Source organism: Hibiscus syriacus, unplaced genomic scaffold (assembly GCF_006381635.1).
Source record: "Hibiscus syriacus cultivar Baekdansim isolate YM2019G1 unplaced genomic scaffold, ASM638163v2 tig00112762_pilon, whole genome shotgun sequence".
Taxonomy (NCBI): Eukaryota; Viridiplantae; Streptophyta; class Magnoliopsida; order Malvales; family Malvaceae; genus Hibiscus; species Hibiscus syriacus.
In genome coordinates, this window is record NW_024063399.1 from 408525 (window position 1) to 423758 (window position 15234).

The 15234-nt window shown below is 33.3% G+C and overlaps 1 protein-coding gene across 1 annotated transcript; it reads right to left on the reverse strand.

Moving 5' to 3' along the window:
* Positions 1-12986: 12986 nt before the first annotated feature.
* On the reverse strand, positions 12987-14029 carry LOC120183420 (CRIB domain-containing protein RIC10-like). Its single transcript, XM_039188122.1, has 4 exons — positions 13958-14029; positions 13748-13845; positions 13572-13617; positions 12987-13129 (listed from the first exon to the last, which is right to left on the reverse strand). The coding sequence occupies exons 1-4, from the start codon at positions 14019-14021 to the stop codon at positions 12987-12989; spliced, it is 351 nt and encodes a 116-aa protein (XP_039044053.1). The 5' UTR covers positions 14022-14029.
* Between the last annotated feature and the right edge of the window lie 1205 nt (positions 14030-15234).

The window sequence follows — 15234 nt, forward strand, 5'->3', positions numbered from 1 at the left end:
ATTTAAAGTTACGAGTGAAAAAGTGGATGAGATGGGCTCTGCTTCTCTGCCTACGAAACGATGTGACAGAATACCTACATCAACTTGTTTGATGTAAAAATTGTCAAATGCAGCCGTCCTTTCTCACATCAAATTAAATTTCAGTTTGGTTTTAGAATGAAAATTAAAGGCAAAAAACACCCAAAGCCCCTGAACTTTTAGAAAAAAATTAAATGTGACCCTCATTTTATTTTATTTTTTATCAATGTATCATTTCAACTTGAAAAAAGAATTTAATGTGATCCTTTAATTAATATTTTTATTATTGGCCAACGCTTCCATTAATTTCTGCTGTTATTAATCAGGTAAATTATACAATTCATTACTTAATTATCTTCTCTCTTCTATTTTGGTCACTAAACTCTAAATTTTTTTAATTTAATCACTCAACTTTTGAATTACTCTTATTTTAATCACCATAATTTATTTTATTAATATTTATGTATGATGTGATATTTATTATTATTATTTTATTAATATATAATTAAAAATATTAATTTAATTTTATTTAATGAAATTAATTTTTTTATTTAAATAAAAAATATTCTCAAAACCCTAAATCACAACCCAACCCCACCTTTACTACATTTTGCCAATCAGATTACGCTTGGGACATCTTCACCCTTCCAACTTCGGACTCACCAAATCCTTCAAATGATGAACTGGGTTTTCCCAAGAATGATGAACAAGATGAACTTTTCATAGAAAAGTTCAAATCCCCATTTGATTCAAAAAGTTTATGCAATTAATTTAATTAATATTATTTTACTTATATATTAATAAAATAATAATAAATGTCACATCATATATAAATAATAATAAAATAAGTTTTGGGGATTAAAAGAAGAATAATTCGAAAGTTGAGTGATTAAATTGAAAACTTTTTAAGTTTGGTGACTAAAATGGAAGAGAAGATAGTTGAATTATAAATTATGTAATTTACCCAATTTCTAACAACATTAAACGGGTTAGCCAGGCAAGTTGACATGTCATGTCAGCCGAAAATAACGATTCTGTTGGTCAAATGGTCACATTGATAGAAAAAACAGGTTGAGTGTCATATTGATTTTTTATAAAAAAAAATTCAGGGCCTTGGGTGCCTTTTTGCCAAAATTAAAATATGAATTAAATAAAAGACTAAATTGAATTTTCTAAGAGTTGATGGATTCAAATTGAGATTTATTCCTCTATGAGTTTAATTCAAATATTCTTTCAGGACTCCACTGCATCATATGATGTTTTGGTCGCACTTAGAAAACTCATTCCACACACTTGCTTTTGGTAATTTTCTATCATCTTCATCAAAATTTTCCTCTCTATAAAGGATTGGATAATAAGAGATTTTTCAACGTATTGGTATCGTGAAAGAGAGATAAAAGAGATGTATTTATTCATTGATGTATATGTGATCTAAAAGAGATATTTTGGCACATGGAGTAAATAATAAAACGCTTTTCTTATGTTATCTTTGGCATTGATACACAAGTGACATAAAAAAGACGTATTGGTGTCGTTGAATTCAAGACATTTTTCGTGTATCTTACAAATATATACACTAAGACGTATTGGGGTTTTATTTGAAGTTGGACGTGGGGTTCTCCCATTTCATCTTTTCTTCCTCCTTTCTCCATCTTCTTCCTCCTTTCTTCATCTTTGATAGGGAAGCGGTGACGGATTGATTAATGTTGCTCTTGTTGAAGAATGAAACCTAGAAAGCTCTAGACTCGATGAAGAACAATGGGGAATGAATAGGGGAAGGTGGCGGCAGCAAGTAAGGTTCTTAGAGTTTCTTTAGGTGCTGGAAACAAGGTAAGAAACAGGATTAAAACAAGATAAAGGAATTGCAAATAAAATAAGATAACCAAGAAATCAAAAGATCTCCCTTATGAAGGTGAACGGTAAAGATGATTGATGGCGTGGATGGATATGCAGAAAATCGATGGATAATGTCCTATCGAGCCCTCCTAGTCGCAATGAAAAGGCAAACACGATAATATGGCTCTAACCAACCCTCCTAGTCACAATGAAAAGGCAAATTGGAGTGTGAAGATTAATCTCCCTCACAAGAACTTGAAAGAACTCCAAGAGAAGAAGCTTCGAAGGCACAAGGCAATCAGCACTTGCAAAAACGAACTCTCGTTGTATTATTAATCAAAGAAATCTTGATTTACAAAGTTGAATGAAGCCTCCTTTATATAGGGGCTGAGTTCTAAAGGTCCTAAATAACTAATTAATAAAATAATAATAAACTAAACATGTCTTAACTCTAATTCCTAATAAAATAATAATAACTAAAACTATTGTTTCAACCCAACCTTAATTCCTAATAAAATAATAAATCCGATCCTAAAATATAATTCATCATCCTATATTAAATTATATCACAAATAATCAATATAAATATTGAAAATTCGTAATATTTACAAAATCCCGTATTAATCCCGTTTAGGATTTACTGCATGCATCGTCTTCAGTAAAATGGCCATATATTGAGTTCCCGATCTCGGATTGATACGATTCAAGAACCATTGGAAATATAAGAGACATACGGTCGTTTCTACAGAAGACATCTTGACCAAAAACAATCAGGATCACATTCAAAAAGTCATCGTAAGTCTGCTTCTGTTCTGATCTTCTTTTCCAAAGCTTGGACGGGTGGATCATTAGGAAGAGTTATTACTTTTTCCTTTGATGTGAGCCTTGTGATGCATGTATCATCCTCCCTTTCTTCAAAAAGATTCGACCTCGAATCTGAAACATTAAAGCGAGTAACATTAGAATAGTTTAATGATTCATTCACATGATGCTTACCGAGTAGATATGCTTTGAATCTTCGAGACTTTGTTCTTCTAATAGGTTCAAGTAGAAACATTAGTCCAAAGAAGCATGTATTATGGACTCTGGTGCATGTATCATTCCCCCGCTCCTTAAAAGGATTCGTCCTCGAATCTAAAAATCCAAGACAAAGAGAATTAGATATATTGAAAGGAAAACTTGTGAAACATTTATCAGGATCAATGTGATGTGTCTTTATGCGTTTCAGTCGAGGTTTCTTCTTTGTAGGAACTGATTTCTTGTAGTCTTGAAATCCTCTTTTGCATACAAGTCTTGTAATCTGATGTTTAGGTTGAAATTCAACATGGCGCCGACCACTGTTTGCTTTCTGTATGATTGCTTCAGATAATTTCTCCATGGTTTTATTCGTGTGTGGTGAGAATGAGTGTTTAAAAACCATGTCAACTGTTTGTTAAAGTAATCCCTTAAGTCTCCTAAGTGTGGTTCATGAATTAAGAATTCTCGGCAGAAGATTTGTGGATTGTAGAACCTGTTTAGTTGGCAAGGAAACTCATATACAAGATAAAACTCATTAAAAGCACTTTTAAAAGTATGGGTAGAAATATCAGAAATATCCGAGTTATCGTGATATACATCTTTTATATGTTCAATTCTTGGAATAGTAGCATGCTTAAGAGTATACCTTCGTGGTAGTGCATTGTCTAATGTGTTTTGCTTACCTCGGTCTGTTACACACTTAAAGGAGTTGTGTTTAGTATGGATGACAACTTCACGAGCCTTGCCTTCTAAGAAGGAGAAGAAGTATGTTACAATGTCATTAAAATGAGTAATAAAATACTTACCTTTGGACTCCCGTAAATCGTGACTCTTCATTGATATGGCATAGTGATTAGGGCTTTCAGGTGGTAACCCGTCAGGAGGGTCACCTAATATTATTCGACAACTCTTGGCTATGGAAGATGGTGTGGGCCAGTCTCGTGTTGCTTTTACTATTTCATCATTTACATGGATTTCCTGTGCATGAACTATAAAGCATGTAGAGTTGTTCAAATCATGTTTCGTCATTAAGATGGTGTCACGACTAAGGCTTTCCTGGATGTAGCCTTTTTGTAACAAATCCAACTCTTTGGTTTCTTCGAGATTGTATGTTTGACGAGGTATGATGGAACCTTGAATTAGATTGGTTTGGCATTGTTTTCCTCTTTTCAGTGGTAGTTCGTTAGGTAGATCACGTAACACTTCTCGAAAATCCTGTAAAAGAGATGAAAACACACTAGGCAAATCCTTGTTAATGTTAGAAATCGAAACAATTGATTCCCTAAAGCGACAAAGATGCAAGGTTGTTTGTAAAGAAGGTTCTCTCTCAATTCTTTTGTGCTCACACATAAATTTTGAGTCACTCTTTTCTTTTCACATTTAGGTTCACTCACCTCCCATGTGTCATTATTCTTTTGGCTTTTATAACTGGTGACCTCTTTTGCTTTTGCCTCTTTCTCAACTTTTTCTTTTTTTGCTTTCCCTACCTCCTCACAAATTATCATTTGATCTTTAGGGTCTGGAAGTGTGTCATTCTTTGTTGGTCGTTCTTTTTCCTTGTCAGGTTTTTCATCTCTTGGCTTTTTCAGAGAAGATGGAGTAGAAGATGAGGAAGGATTTAAAGGATTACCTTGGTAAGAGGATGAAGTACCTTGGTAATGTTCACTGAATCGAGATCTCCTTTAGATTTGTGCTTCGATTGTCATTGCTTTCTTTAGTGTATCTTCAAGGTTTTCGTACCCTTGTAGATCAAGAAGATCTGTGATGTTTGAGTTTAAGCCGACGATGAATCTTGACACGGTGACTTCTCTTTTTCGGTTATGTTAGCCCTATTGAGTAAGGACTGCATCTCCTTGTAGTAATCTTCAACTGAACTTCTACCTTGTCGAAGTCGGTGTAGTCGTAGTTTAACTTATCGTGTATAATGTATCGGTAGGAATCGCTTCCTCATGGTTTGTTTGAGGTCGGTCCAAGAAGTGATTGTTGGAATTTGGAAGTTCTGGATCTTTTTCCTTGGTTGCATCCACCAAGTTCGAGCATATCCTTCGAATTGTGTGGTGATGAGGTGAACTTGTTTAGCTTGGGTGCAGTCATGGTATGCGAACATGAGATCAACTTTTCCTTCCCATTCAATGTACCTGTCTAGATCATTGTCTCCTTTGAAAGACGGGATCGTGAACTTTGGTTTTACAAAGAGTTCGGGTGCTTGAAAATGTGGTTGTTCTCGCCCGGGTACCAAAAGTTCAACATTGTTTGGTCTTGGATTCTGGTTTGGTAGATTCAGTTGTGGTTTTGTCATTCTCTCACGATTTCATCAAATCTTTCAACTTGAGTCGTGAGTCGGGTAAGTGTGGCTAAGATAGCCGTAAGTGTCTTGTTGTTATTGTCGCCCATCCTGAAATCATAACACTCAAAAGAAAATTTTAAAGTAAAATAAAAATAAAAGGAAGAAAATTCAACAAAGCAAGAAACCTCACAAGTCACTCCAAGAAAGTAACACAATGAGAGGCAAGTAAGCCGATCTTGTACTCTTTAAAACTCACTTTACCAAGTAGTCTTTCACAGTTCGTATCGGAGTTTGATTACTAGCAAAGGTGATAAGAAAAACCTAAAAGCTCTAAGAGGCCAAACAAAGGTTAGACTCCAAGAGAACGAGAATGCAAAGGAGGAAGAAATATGCAAACTCTTTAGTCCTACTAACACAAGGAAGATAATGTGTTAGATAATGCAAAAGAACAATAACAGGGAAAAAACAAAAGAACCTAAAGCACTAAGAGTCAGAGAAAAAAGAACCAAACCAGAAAACCTAGAAAACACTAGATCAACTTGAGCAACGTTTTTGAGGGGGTTACCAATATCCAAAAATTCTGGAAAATTTCTTGAATATATTTCGATGCGTTAAGCAACCACCTGTAAAATTTCAGAACCAAATACCTTCAGTAGTATCCAGTAGACTCTGTTGAACGGTGAGTCCTCAAACAATCTGTTTTTCTTGATCGCTTTGTTCGAAGTTGTTTTTGATCTCAAAAAATTCTGATTTTTTGTGTGAATGATCTAAAATATATGGTGTTTCAATCTGGAAATTTTCAACACAAAATTCCTTCTGTAGAATTTTCAAGAAATTCGACAATATTCTAGACCGAATCTGCAGATAAAACTTGAATGATGTATTTGAAGGCTCTAATGAACTCTGATTGAAGTGAATTTTGGACTGGAGATTAAACTTAAGATGAATATGATATCTGGAGAAAATCATCCCTAAATACCTTCGTTTAAAATTGTTTTTGAAATTTTGGCTTTTTTGTTTTTTTGTTTTTTGGCTTTTTTGTTTTGAAAAAAAAATTAGCAAACTAACAAGAAGGATTTGAATCTAAATTAAAAATAATAAAAAGAACCTGAAACGATGAATCTTCTCTGGACTAGCTCCGTTAGGATACCTTGACGGTTTTGTGTGCAAGAACAAGCAAGATTGCTTGCTTCTTTCCAAGAATCGACCTAAATATGATACCAATTGATAGGGAAGCTGTGGCGGATTGATTAATGTTGCTCTTGTTGAAGAATGAAACCTAGAAAGCTCTAGACTCGATGAAGAACAATAGAGAATGAATAGGGGAAGGTGGCGGCAGTAAGTAAGGTTCTTAGAGTTTCTTTAGGTGCTGGAAACAAGGTAAGAAACAGGATTAAAACAAGATAAAGGAATTGCAAATAAAATAAGATAACCAAGAAATCAAAAGATCTCCCTTATGAAGGTGAACGGTAAAGATGATTGATGGCGTGGATGGATATGCAGAAAATCGATGGATAATGTCCTATCGAGCCCTCCTAGTCGCAATGAAAAGACAAACACGATAATATGGCTCTAACCAACCCTCCTAGTTGCAATGAAAAGGTAAATTGGAGTGTGAAGATTAATCTCCCTCACAAGAACTTGAAAGAACTCCAGGAAAAGAAGCTTCGAAGGCACAAGGCAATCAGCACTTGCAAAAACGAACTCTCGTTGTATTATTAATCAAAGAAATCTTGATTTACAAAGTTGAATGAAGCCTCCTTTATATAGGGGTTGAGTTCTAAAGGTCCTAAATAACTAATTAATAAAATAATAATAAACTAAACATGTCTTAACTCTAATTCCTAATAAAATAATAATAACTAAAACTATTGTTTCAACCCAACCTTAATTCCTAATAAAATAATAAATCCGATCCTAAAATATAATTCATCATCCTATATTAAATTATATCACAAATAATCAATATAAATATTGAAAATTCGTAATATTTACAAAATCCCGTATTAATCCCGTTTAGGATTTACTGCATGTATCATCTTCAGTAAAATGGTCATATCTTGAGTTACCGATATCGGATTGATGCGATTCAAGAACCGTTGGAAAGATAAGAGACATACGGTTGTTTCTCCAGAAGACATCTTGACCAAAAACAATCAGGATCCCATTCAAAAAGTCGTCGCAAGTCTGCTTCTGTTCTGATCTTCTTTTCCAAAGCTTGAACGAGTGGATCATTAGGAAGAGTTATTACTTTTTCCTTTGATGTGAGCCTTGTGATGCATGTATCAATCTTCTTCCTCCTTTGTAAGTGATTAGCTCAAGGTGAGTGATTGTGGTTTCTTCTTTATATTCTTTAACTTCAAATTCGTTCTTAATCATCCTCATTTCATTATTATACTAAGAATCTTTGTCTTCATTTTTGATTGAGGAAAAATGGTGGAAAATTAACAAAGTTCAAAAAAGGAAGTGATTGCTAGCTAAAGGAGTTCATTTCGAGATCCTAACATCAAGTTAGTGTATCTCTAATCATTTGGAGTATTAAGCTTTCATAAATTTAGAGATTTTACTAAGATTTGGTGTTTTGAGTATTTTAGGGTTCATCTTTGATTTCTTATACAAATCATGTTTTAGGTGTTTAAAATATGATTTATGACTCCTTAAGACCTTAAATAACTACCTATAAAATTGGTACATGATTTAGAATCAAACTATGGCTTTTAGGATGAAATTTGAGTGTTTTTCGAGCCTAAAATAAGCCTTTAAGTTTTCGAGTATCAATATTGGTTAAATTGGGGTAAAAAATTAGGGATTTTGATTGGGAGTACCGATACTGAAGTATCGATACTCAGGGTGACAATATCGATACTGAGGCCCCAATTTTGCAACAGAATGCATTTTTGGTACCGATACTCATAAGATTATCGATACTTGACCCTATGGTATCGATACTACAAGTAGAGTATCGATACTACTCACTTTGGATGGTCAAATTTGACTCTTTTAAGGCCCGTAAGAGCTAAGTTCGATCTGTAATAGTAAGACTTAGTTCGTGAGGGACGCAAATGATCAAACATACCTAGAAAAACTTGTAAGAACATGTTACATCAGGTGTAACCATATTAAGTGTAATACGCTGAAGTATCTTCAATTGAAGATGTATACAGATAGTTGGGATCGATGAGCATTTCAAGATACATCCGATAAGCAGTACGACGAATCAGTCGAATTTAGTAATAGCAAAAAGCGTGAGCTTTGAGAACATCAGTGAACTTAATAAGTATGATAAAAATTACTAGAGTGTCGTACTTAGTAATGAACCTGAGTTGGGTATCGGGCTAGCTAGCTGTTTAGACATTGATCAACAAACTCAGAAATCATCGTTGAATCACGAAACACGCATAGACCACTCTTCAGGCATGGTGACTAAAATGACTACAGTATCGTACTCAGCAATGAACCTGAGTTGGGTATCAGGCTAGCTAGTTGTTTAGACTATTGTCTAAAATATATGAATGTGAAATATCCGGATATATGTTGTCAGTGCTTAGGCACTTTAGTACCAGTGCTAAGGCACTTCCGTGAATTGATGGCAATGCAATATTATATATATACATATTATGTGTTTGGATATGTATCATGCTTATTACATTCTGTCATAGTTTGGTATTGCGATCAAAGGCCCAATATTTGTATACTCAAGGTGAGGCTCTTAGTAGAAGACTAAGGGAAGCATAAGACTCAAACTCTAGCGATAGAATTGTTGAACCCTAAGTAGGTAGTACTTGACTATGATCATGCATATACCTACTACTTAGTATCACGTCCTTAGCATGCTTGCGATTATGAAACTCTTATGTTGCTTTGGATTAGCGATTTATACTGTTGGGCTTTGTAAGCTCAGTCTTCGGATGTTTCCATTGGCATGTCTGTAGCTTGAGCAGTTCGTGGAGCACCGTCGCAGTAGGATTTCCAGCATCTCCGGCACAATACTGTATTGTAGCTTTAATGAAATATGTATTCATAGAACCTTATTTATGTATTTGAGTTGTAATCTTTAAGATGCATTATTTTGTTTTAAATTATGTGTAACGGAGCTTCGATTTTTGTAAAAATGTTTTTATAATAGTTATTTTTGTTTTATTATGATATCATTCAGTACATTTGAAAAGAAAATGAACAGGTTTTGAAATTCAAGGGTTGCCTCGGTGACCTAGTATGACACTTTAGGCCCAATCGGGCTTAGGGTGTTACAGGTTGGTTTCTTGTGAAATATTCTCGTTGATTAACCGTGGTGGTCAAATTAGTTGGCATAATTTTTATATAGGATAAGGGGATCTTTAAGATTGTTTACATTGCTTGTTGCCACTGATTGTGATATTCTTCCATATGATTTCAACCTTGGTTGGAAACTAAAAATTCCACCTAAAAAGCGTCCTTTGAATGCTATTGAATCCTGACGAAAGTCTTTCTCATAAATCGTGGGGTAAAGATAAACACTACTCCTTGTATTGATCAAGCAATTTCAAATCTCTTTTTTATTGATTGTAGTTCCATGCATTGTTTCTGGTCCAAATATACTTTGGTGGGGTGTGGAATGAAACATTAGTTGTAGTGTGTCTTTCTCGTGGTCTTTGGTTAATCGCGGTCGTTGTTGCCATTCGGAGCTCTTGGTTGGCTAGGTATGAAAATATTTTTTTGTGTGTGACAAATATGCTTTTTTTAGGCCAATTTTTTTCTCGATGCTCGTGTTTTGTCATGGACTAAAGTTTCTAATGATGATCTCCAGATTTTAGATGCTACGTGGTGGAATAATCTCAGTAAAATGCTGTAAGTTGCAAATGACTCCTCAAATATGACATTGTTAGGAATTTGGGAGCGAAAAAATAATCAAATTGATACTAACATAAAATAAGACACACAATAGACATGGTTTAATGTGGTTTAGTCTTGCCTACCTCTATGGGCGAGATGAATAAAAATCCACTATAAACGTAGAGAACATGAAGAGTACAAATACATGATATCACATGTATCCCGAAACTCAATATAGATATTGAATATGATATATCCCAGAACACTATTCCAATATACTTACAAAACTAACTCTGCAACATAAACTCCAAAAGTTGTAGAGATCCCAAAAAGGATTACATCTCTCTAAAAATAATTCTTTCTCACATTTCCCTTAAGGCTAAGACATAATCTCCATTTATAGAGTCAAATACTTGGTCACCACAAGAATTCTTAGCCTAAAATAAATATTTACTTTATTAAATAACCTAATTACTAAGTAATCTTTAACCACTAGAATTATAATAAAATTCAACTTAATCACCAATTATAATTTAGGTCAAAATATAATTAAATCTCCCCATTGATCTAAAGTTCATCAAAAATTGTTCTTCAAGTCTTCAACAACTTTAATATTTACGTAAGTCGAATATCTATTGCAGCACCGCTGTCAAATCTTCAACAATTTCAATTCTTACAAAATATTCATTTAAGTATCACCAGATCAATCGAGAATTACTCCTCTACAATTGAAAATTTATTGTTGCAAATTCATTTTACATGTCTCCAAAATCGCTAACAAAATTTGCATCAACAAATTCCTTCAAAACGTCTCAACCCGAACCATAGCTCTGATATCACTTGTTAGGAATTTAGGTGCAGAAAAATAACTAAAGCGATATCAACATAAAATAAAACATGCACAATAGACAAGATTTAACTCGGTCTTGCTTACCTCTACGGTCGAGATAAACAAAAGTCCACTATAAACGTAGAGAGCATGAAGAGTACAAATTCATAATATCACATGTATCACAAAACCTAGTATATATATGAAACTCCGGTATATTCCAAAACATTCTTTCAACATCCCCACAAAACTGTTTCTACAACATAAACCCTAAAAGTTACAAAAATCACAAAAAGAATTACATATCTCTAAAATAATTCTCTCTCACATTACCCTAAAATAAATATTTACAATATAAAATAAACTTATTACCAAGTAATCTTGGACCACTAGAATTATAATAAAATTCAACTTAATCATCAATTATAATTTAAGTCAAAATATAACATGTTTTACCTCAATTACTCCCAGCTGAAGTTAACTAGCAACCCATTTGACCTACTTCGGCTCTAAAGGAGTTTTGTTTCTAATCATTTGGCATTGGAATAAAGTTTGGATGACTTTCAGTGAGCCAAAAATGGTTGCAGCTTTTGGTTTCGACAATGAAATGAAGGTTTTGTTGAATTAGTAGCTATAGAAGAACCTGTCTCATATGTACATGGTGAGTTGATGAATTAAAATATTATGTATAATTCGTTATTAATCAATAGCGGTGGATTGGGGAATAAGAGACTCAAAATTTAGAAATAGAGAAGGAATCAATTGGAGTTTCATTTTGTTGTGTTGTTGGGCTGTTGTTAATCTTTCTTGAAGCCAAAATTGACAAGTTTTCGGGGTTGCTAGTCTGCTAAACATCTTGGAAAATGGCCGTGTTCAAATGTTAGAAATTATATCGTAAGTTAGATTATTGTTGCACTCTGAATATTTAGTGGAGTTGTCCTCAAAGGGTGTCTGCAAGCAATATAGTGTGCCCATATTTACGTTCCTTTGTAAGATTATTTTACTTTCTAGGGTGCTAAAATTATGTATTGTGCATGTTTTGCTATTGCTAAGTGTTGTGAGAATATGTCTTTATAAGGTCTCTTCTGTAACTACGATCACATTTATGCGCTCTTTTTCTTCTTCAATAAATATTACTCATTGTTGAAAAAAAATTAATAACTGATTAATTATAATAATTTATTTCATAAATTAGACATAATATATTAATTATACAATATGACATAAAGTTTGTGTTTTGCTTGTAAAAGGAAAACACATACATATATTAGGAGTAGGTACAAAAGAACACGTGTATATAGAAACACATTTATATTAGTAGCATACACATTAGGTTTACAAAATCAGAATGTTTAAATCATTTCGACCAATTTACTGTCTTGTCTAGATGTCATTTCAATTATGTACTAAGATTTTATTTGTTATATTTTATAATTATGTAATTTTCATTTTCAACCATACAAAACAATGTAATACGAGAATTTAACAATGACAATCACTAATCAAATTATTTCAATGATTAAATGAATGATTATTGTCTTTAGATGTCTTAAGTTTGAGTATCAACGTTTGCAAATAAACGTATTTAAACTCATTCATTGTCAAATGATTTATAATCTTTAGAATATATTAGACATTGTAATCAGCCTAATTTAATTTTTAAAAAAATTAACAATGACTAATGAATATGATCATAGAGTAAAAGAAATAAAAATAAAACATTAATAATTACATGAAAATTCTAAATAGAAAAAAATACAAGTAAAGGATGAAAATTTTCATTACGTCAAAAAGGAAATTACATGAAAATTTATGGTTAAATGCAATTTAGGGTTTAAAACTTTACTTTTTCACCCTAACCCCAAGAGAAAAGAATCTTTATTTATTTATCTATTTACCAAACAACATTCAGTTCATATAAATTTAACAAATAAAATTAAATTCGATGTTCGTAATATGGTCACCCAACATAAAACGAATTTAAGATATTATTTTGTGTTATTAAAAAATGAAAATAGCAAAGAAAAAAAAACAAATGACAGTATTAAATATTTTATGTTCATCATTTAACATATCTAACTTACACAAGCATTGTTTAAGTTCCTACCCTTGTTTATTACATTGATGAACTCAAAAGGAACTTGAGCAACCATTTTTCCTGTGCAAATTCTTGATGATCAGTTGAAATCAAAGTTTGTTGATTGAAGATTTTGAGGAAGACTTTGGATTCTTTTTCCAGTTTTGTTTCTTGGGAACATTGGACAAGTCCTTGGAAGAAAGGTTCCTTATTATCTCTGTTGCAGGTTGGGATCCCATAGGTTGTCCAAAATCTGTTTTACAACATTATCAAATTGATTGACCTTAATATTACATTAATTTTAACAAGGTCAATGAGACCATAGTTAAGGATGAGTAGGGAAAATCGGGTAAAATTATAGTTTGCACCCTTTACTATATCTAAATTTGAGGTTTATTAAATTTATTGAGCGATTCCTGTTGTAAAAGAGAACGTTGTCCTCCCTAAAAGATCTAGGTTTAAATTCTCATATAAGATGTAAGTTCATCAGTTATTATTCTTTACTTTTATAATATTCGAATGTAAAACCTTTATTAACGACATTAAGGTTCTTTATTGAATCTTATCTATTGTTTATTTACAATCTAGACGTGCATGCATATATTACTCTATCAATATATCATTTTGGGAAACGTGGATTATATCAAAGCAAATAAGGCAAATCGAGTGAAAAGATATGCTTATAGGGAACTTACCGATTGATGCTGCTGCAAAATCAGGACCCGTCTTGAATTCATTCATCTGCATAAAGTTCCATGCCAAATACAACGATTAAGATATAAACACATGACCACTTGGACCTATACAAACAGTAGTATTTGAATATCCAAACAGTGTTAATGCAAAAAAAAAAAAAGATGGTGAAACATACCCAACTCGGTGCAGTGCCAGAAGCGCCATCCCAGCCAACATGTGCAACATGTTTAACATCTGTTGGATACCCAATTTCCATCTCTCTCTCCTTCACAGCTACAACAGTAGCAACAGCAAAAAACCCTTTTTGTAATCCCAGGAAAACATGCTCAAATATGTTCATATTTCTTACATTTCCACAGAAAGTGTACATGGAAAGGGACTTTACCAAAGATTTTGGAAATGCATTTGAAGCTTTTGTAGATCCCTTTGATCTTGGACTTGGTAGCCATGATGGTGGAGTACTCACAGCCGATTCAAAGAATGGCTGAATGTTGAAGAGAACCCTCTTAGGTCAATGTGGATCCAATCTTCATATCTTCCTGGGGTATCTTCTAGACTGAAAATGCAAGCAAATGGATGTCAATGGCGGCTTGCAGAGAGTGGAAGGAGATATCTTTGTATGTGTATAGGCGGCTTGTTATTGATCAGAGAGAGTAAAACTGGGAACACCGGCCTTTTGTTATGTCCGTTCAAGGCAACTATGAGAGAAATATGCAAATGTTTTCTGTTCTCATTAAATGCTGGAGAAAAAAAACTCAAAAGAGTTTGGATATAGAGAGAACAGAAAAATATTATACTTCTGCAGGACATAGACAACTGTTGTCTGTTGCAGTTTTGAAGATGTCTTTGTTAAATTAAAATATATGGATTAAATCTTGTATTTTAACATATTAAAGGGACTGAAACTAAAATTAGTCCCTTGGTTTTTTACCATGCGTGATTATGCTAATTCTTCGAGATGATCCATGAGGGGAAATGAAAAATCGAAAGTCAAAGCTATAGCCTAAACATGTCTTTTTCATCAACTGTCAAGCAATATTAGTTTGGGATTTCGTGCCGTCCAATTCTGGGAATCTGACTTTTAACAAATGTCGTCCCTATCAATGTTCTTAAACTGCTACTGACCAAATCGTCTAGCAATCGAATCCAACTAATTTTTCCGTCATGTTTTCTTTTGTAGGTTAGTTTATTCTGAGAATTGTTGATTGTTGCAGCCACGTTAAGGGGCAGCTGTCTCTTGGAACTAAACACAGTATTATTTTTTCTCTTCATTTTGGAAACCAAATCAATTATATCTAAAGATAGACATTTAACCCGAATTCGACTTATTCCGACCAACTCAACTCTATAGGATCATATATATTTTTTAAAAAGTCGAGTTTGGGTTGGATTGGGTTGGATTATTTAAAGGGTGGGGCGAGGTCGGGTCTGGTTTGGGTGGAGGGTGAAAAAACTTTAACCTTGCCCGACTCGAGGATAATAATATAATTTCTTTAAATTTTTTTATTTTTTAAATTAAGTTCTTATTTTATACAGGGTCAGGTAGGATTTATATTCTATAGATTCGGGTCGGACTCGGGTGGAGGATATTTATTTTTTAGGTCGGATTGGATGGAGAATATAAAATTTTTGGGTCAGCTAGGGTTCGAATGGATGGTGCAT

Bases quoted from the DNA above. Each gene is read 5' to 3' on its own strand.
- LOC120183420 (XM_039188122.1), bottom strand. From the start codon at position 14,021: ATGGCTACCAAGTCCAAGATCAAAGGGATCTACAAAAGCTTCAAATGC. The intron at 13,618-13,747 runs GTATGTTTCACC...AACTTTATGCAG, and splicing joins CTGGCACTGCACCGAGTTGG to ATGAATGAATTCAAGACGGG. The intron at 13,130-13,571 runs GTAAGTTCCCTA...GTTGTAAAACAG, and splicing joins TTTTGCAGCAGCATCAATCG to ATTTTGGACAACCTATGGGA.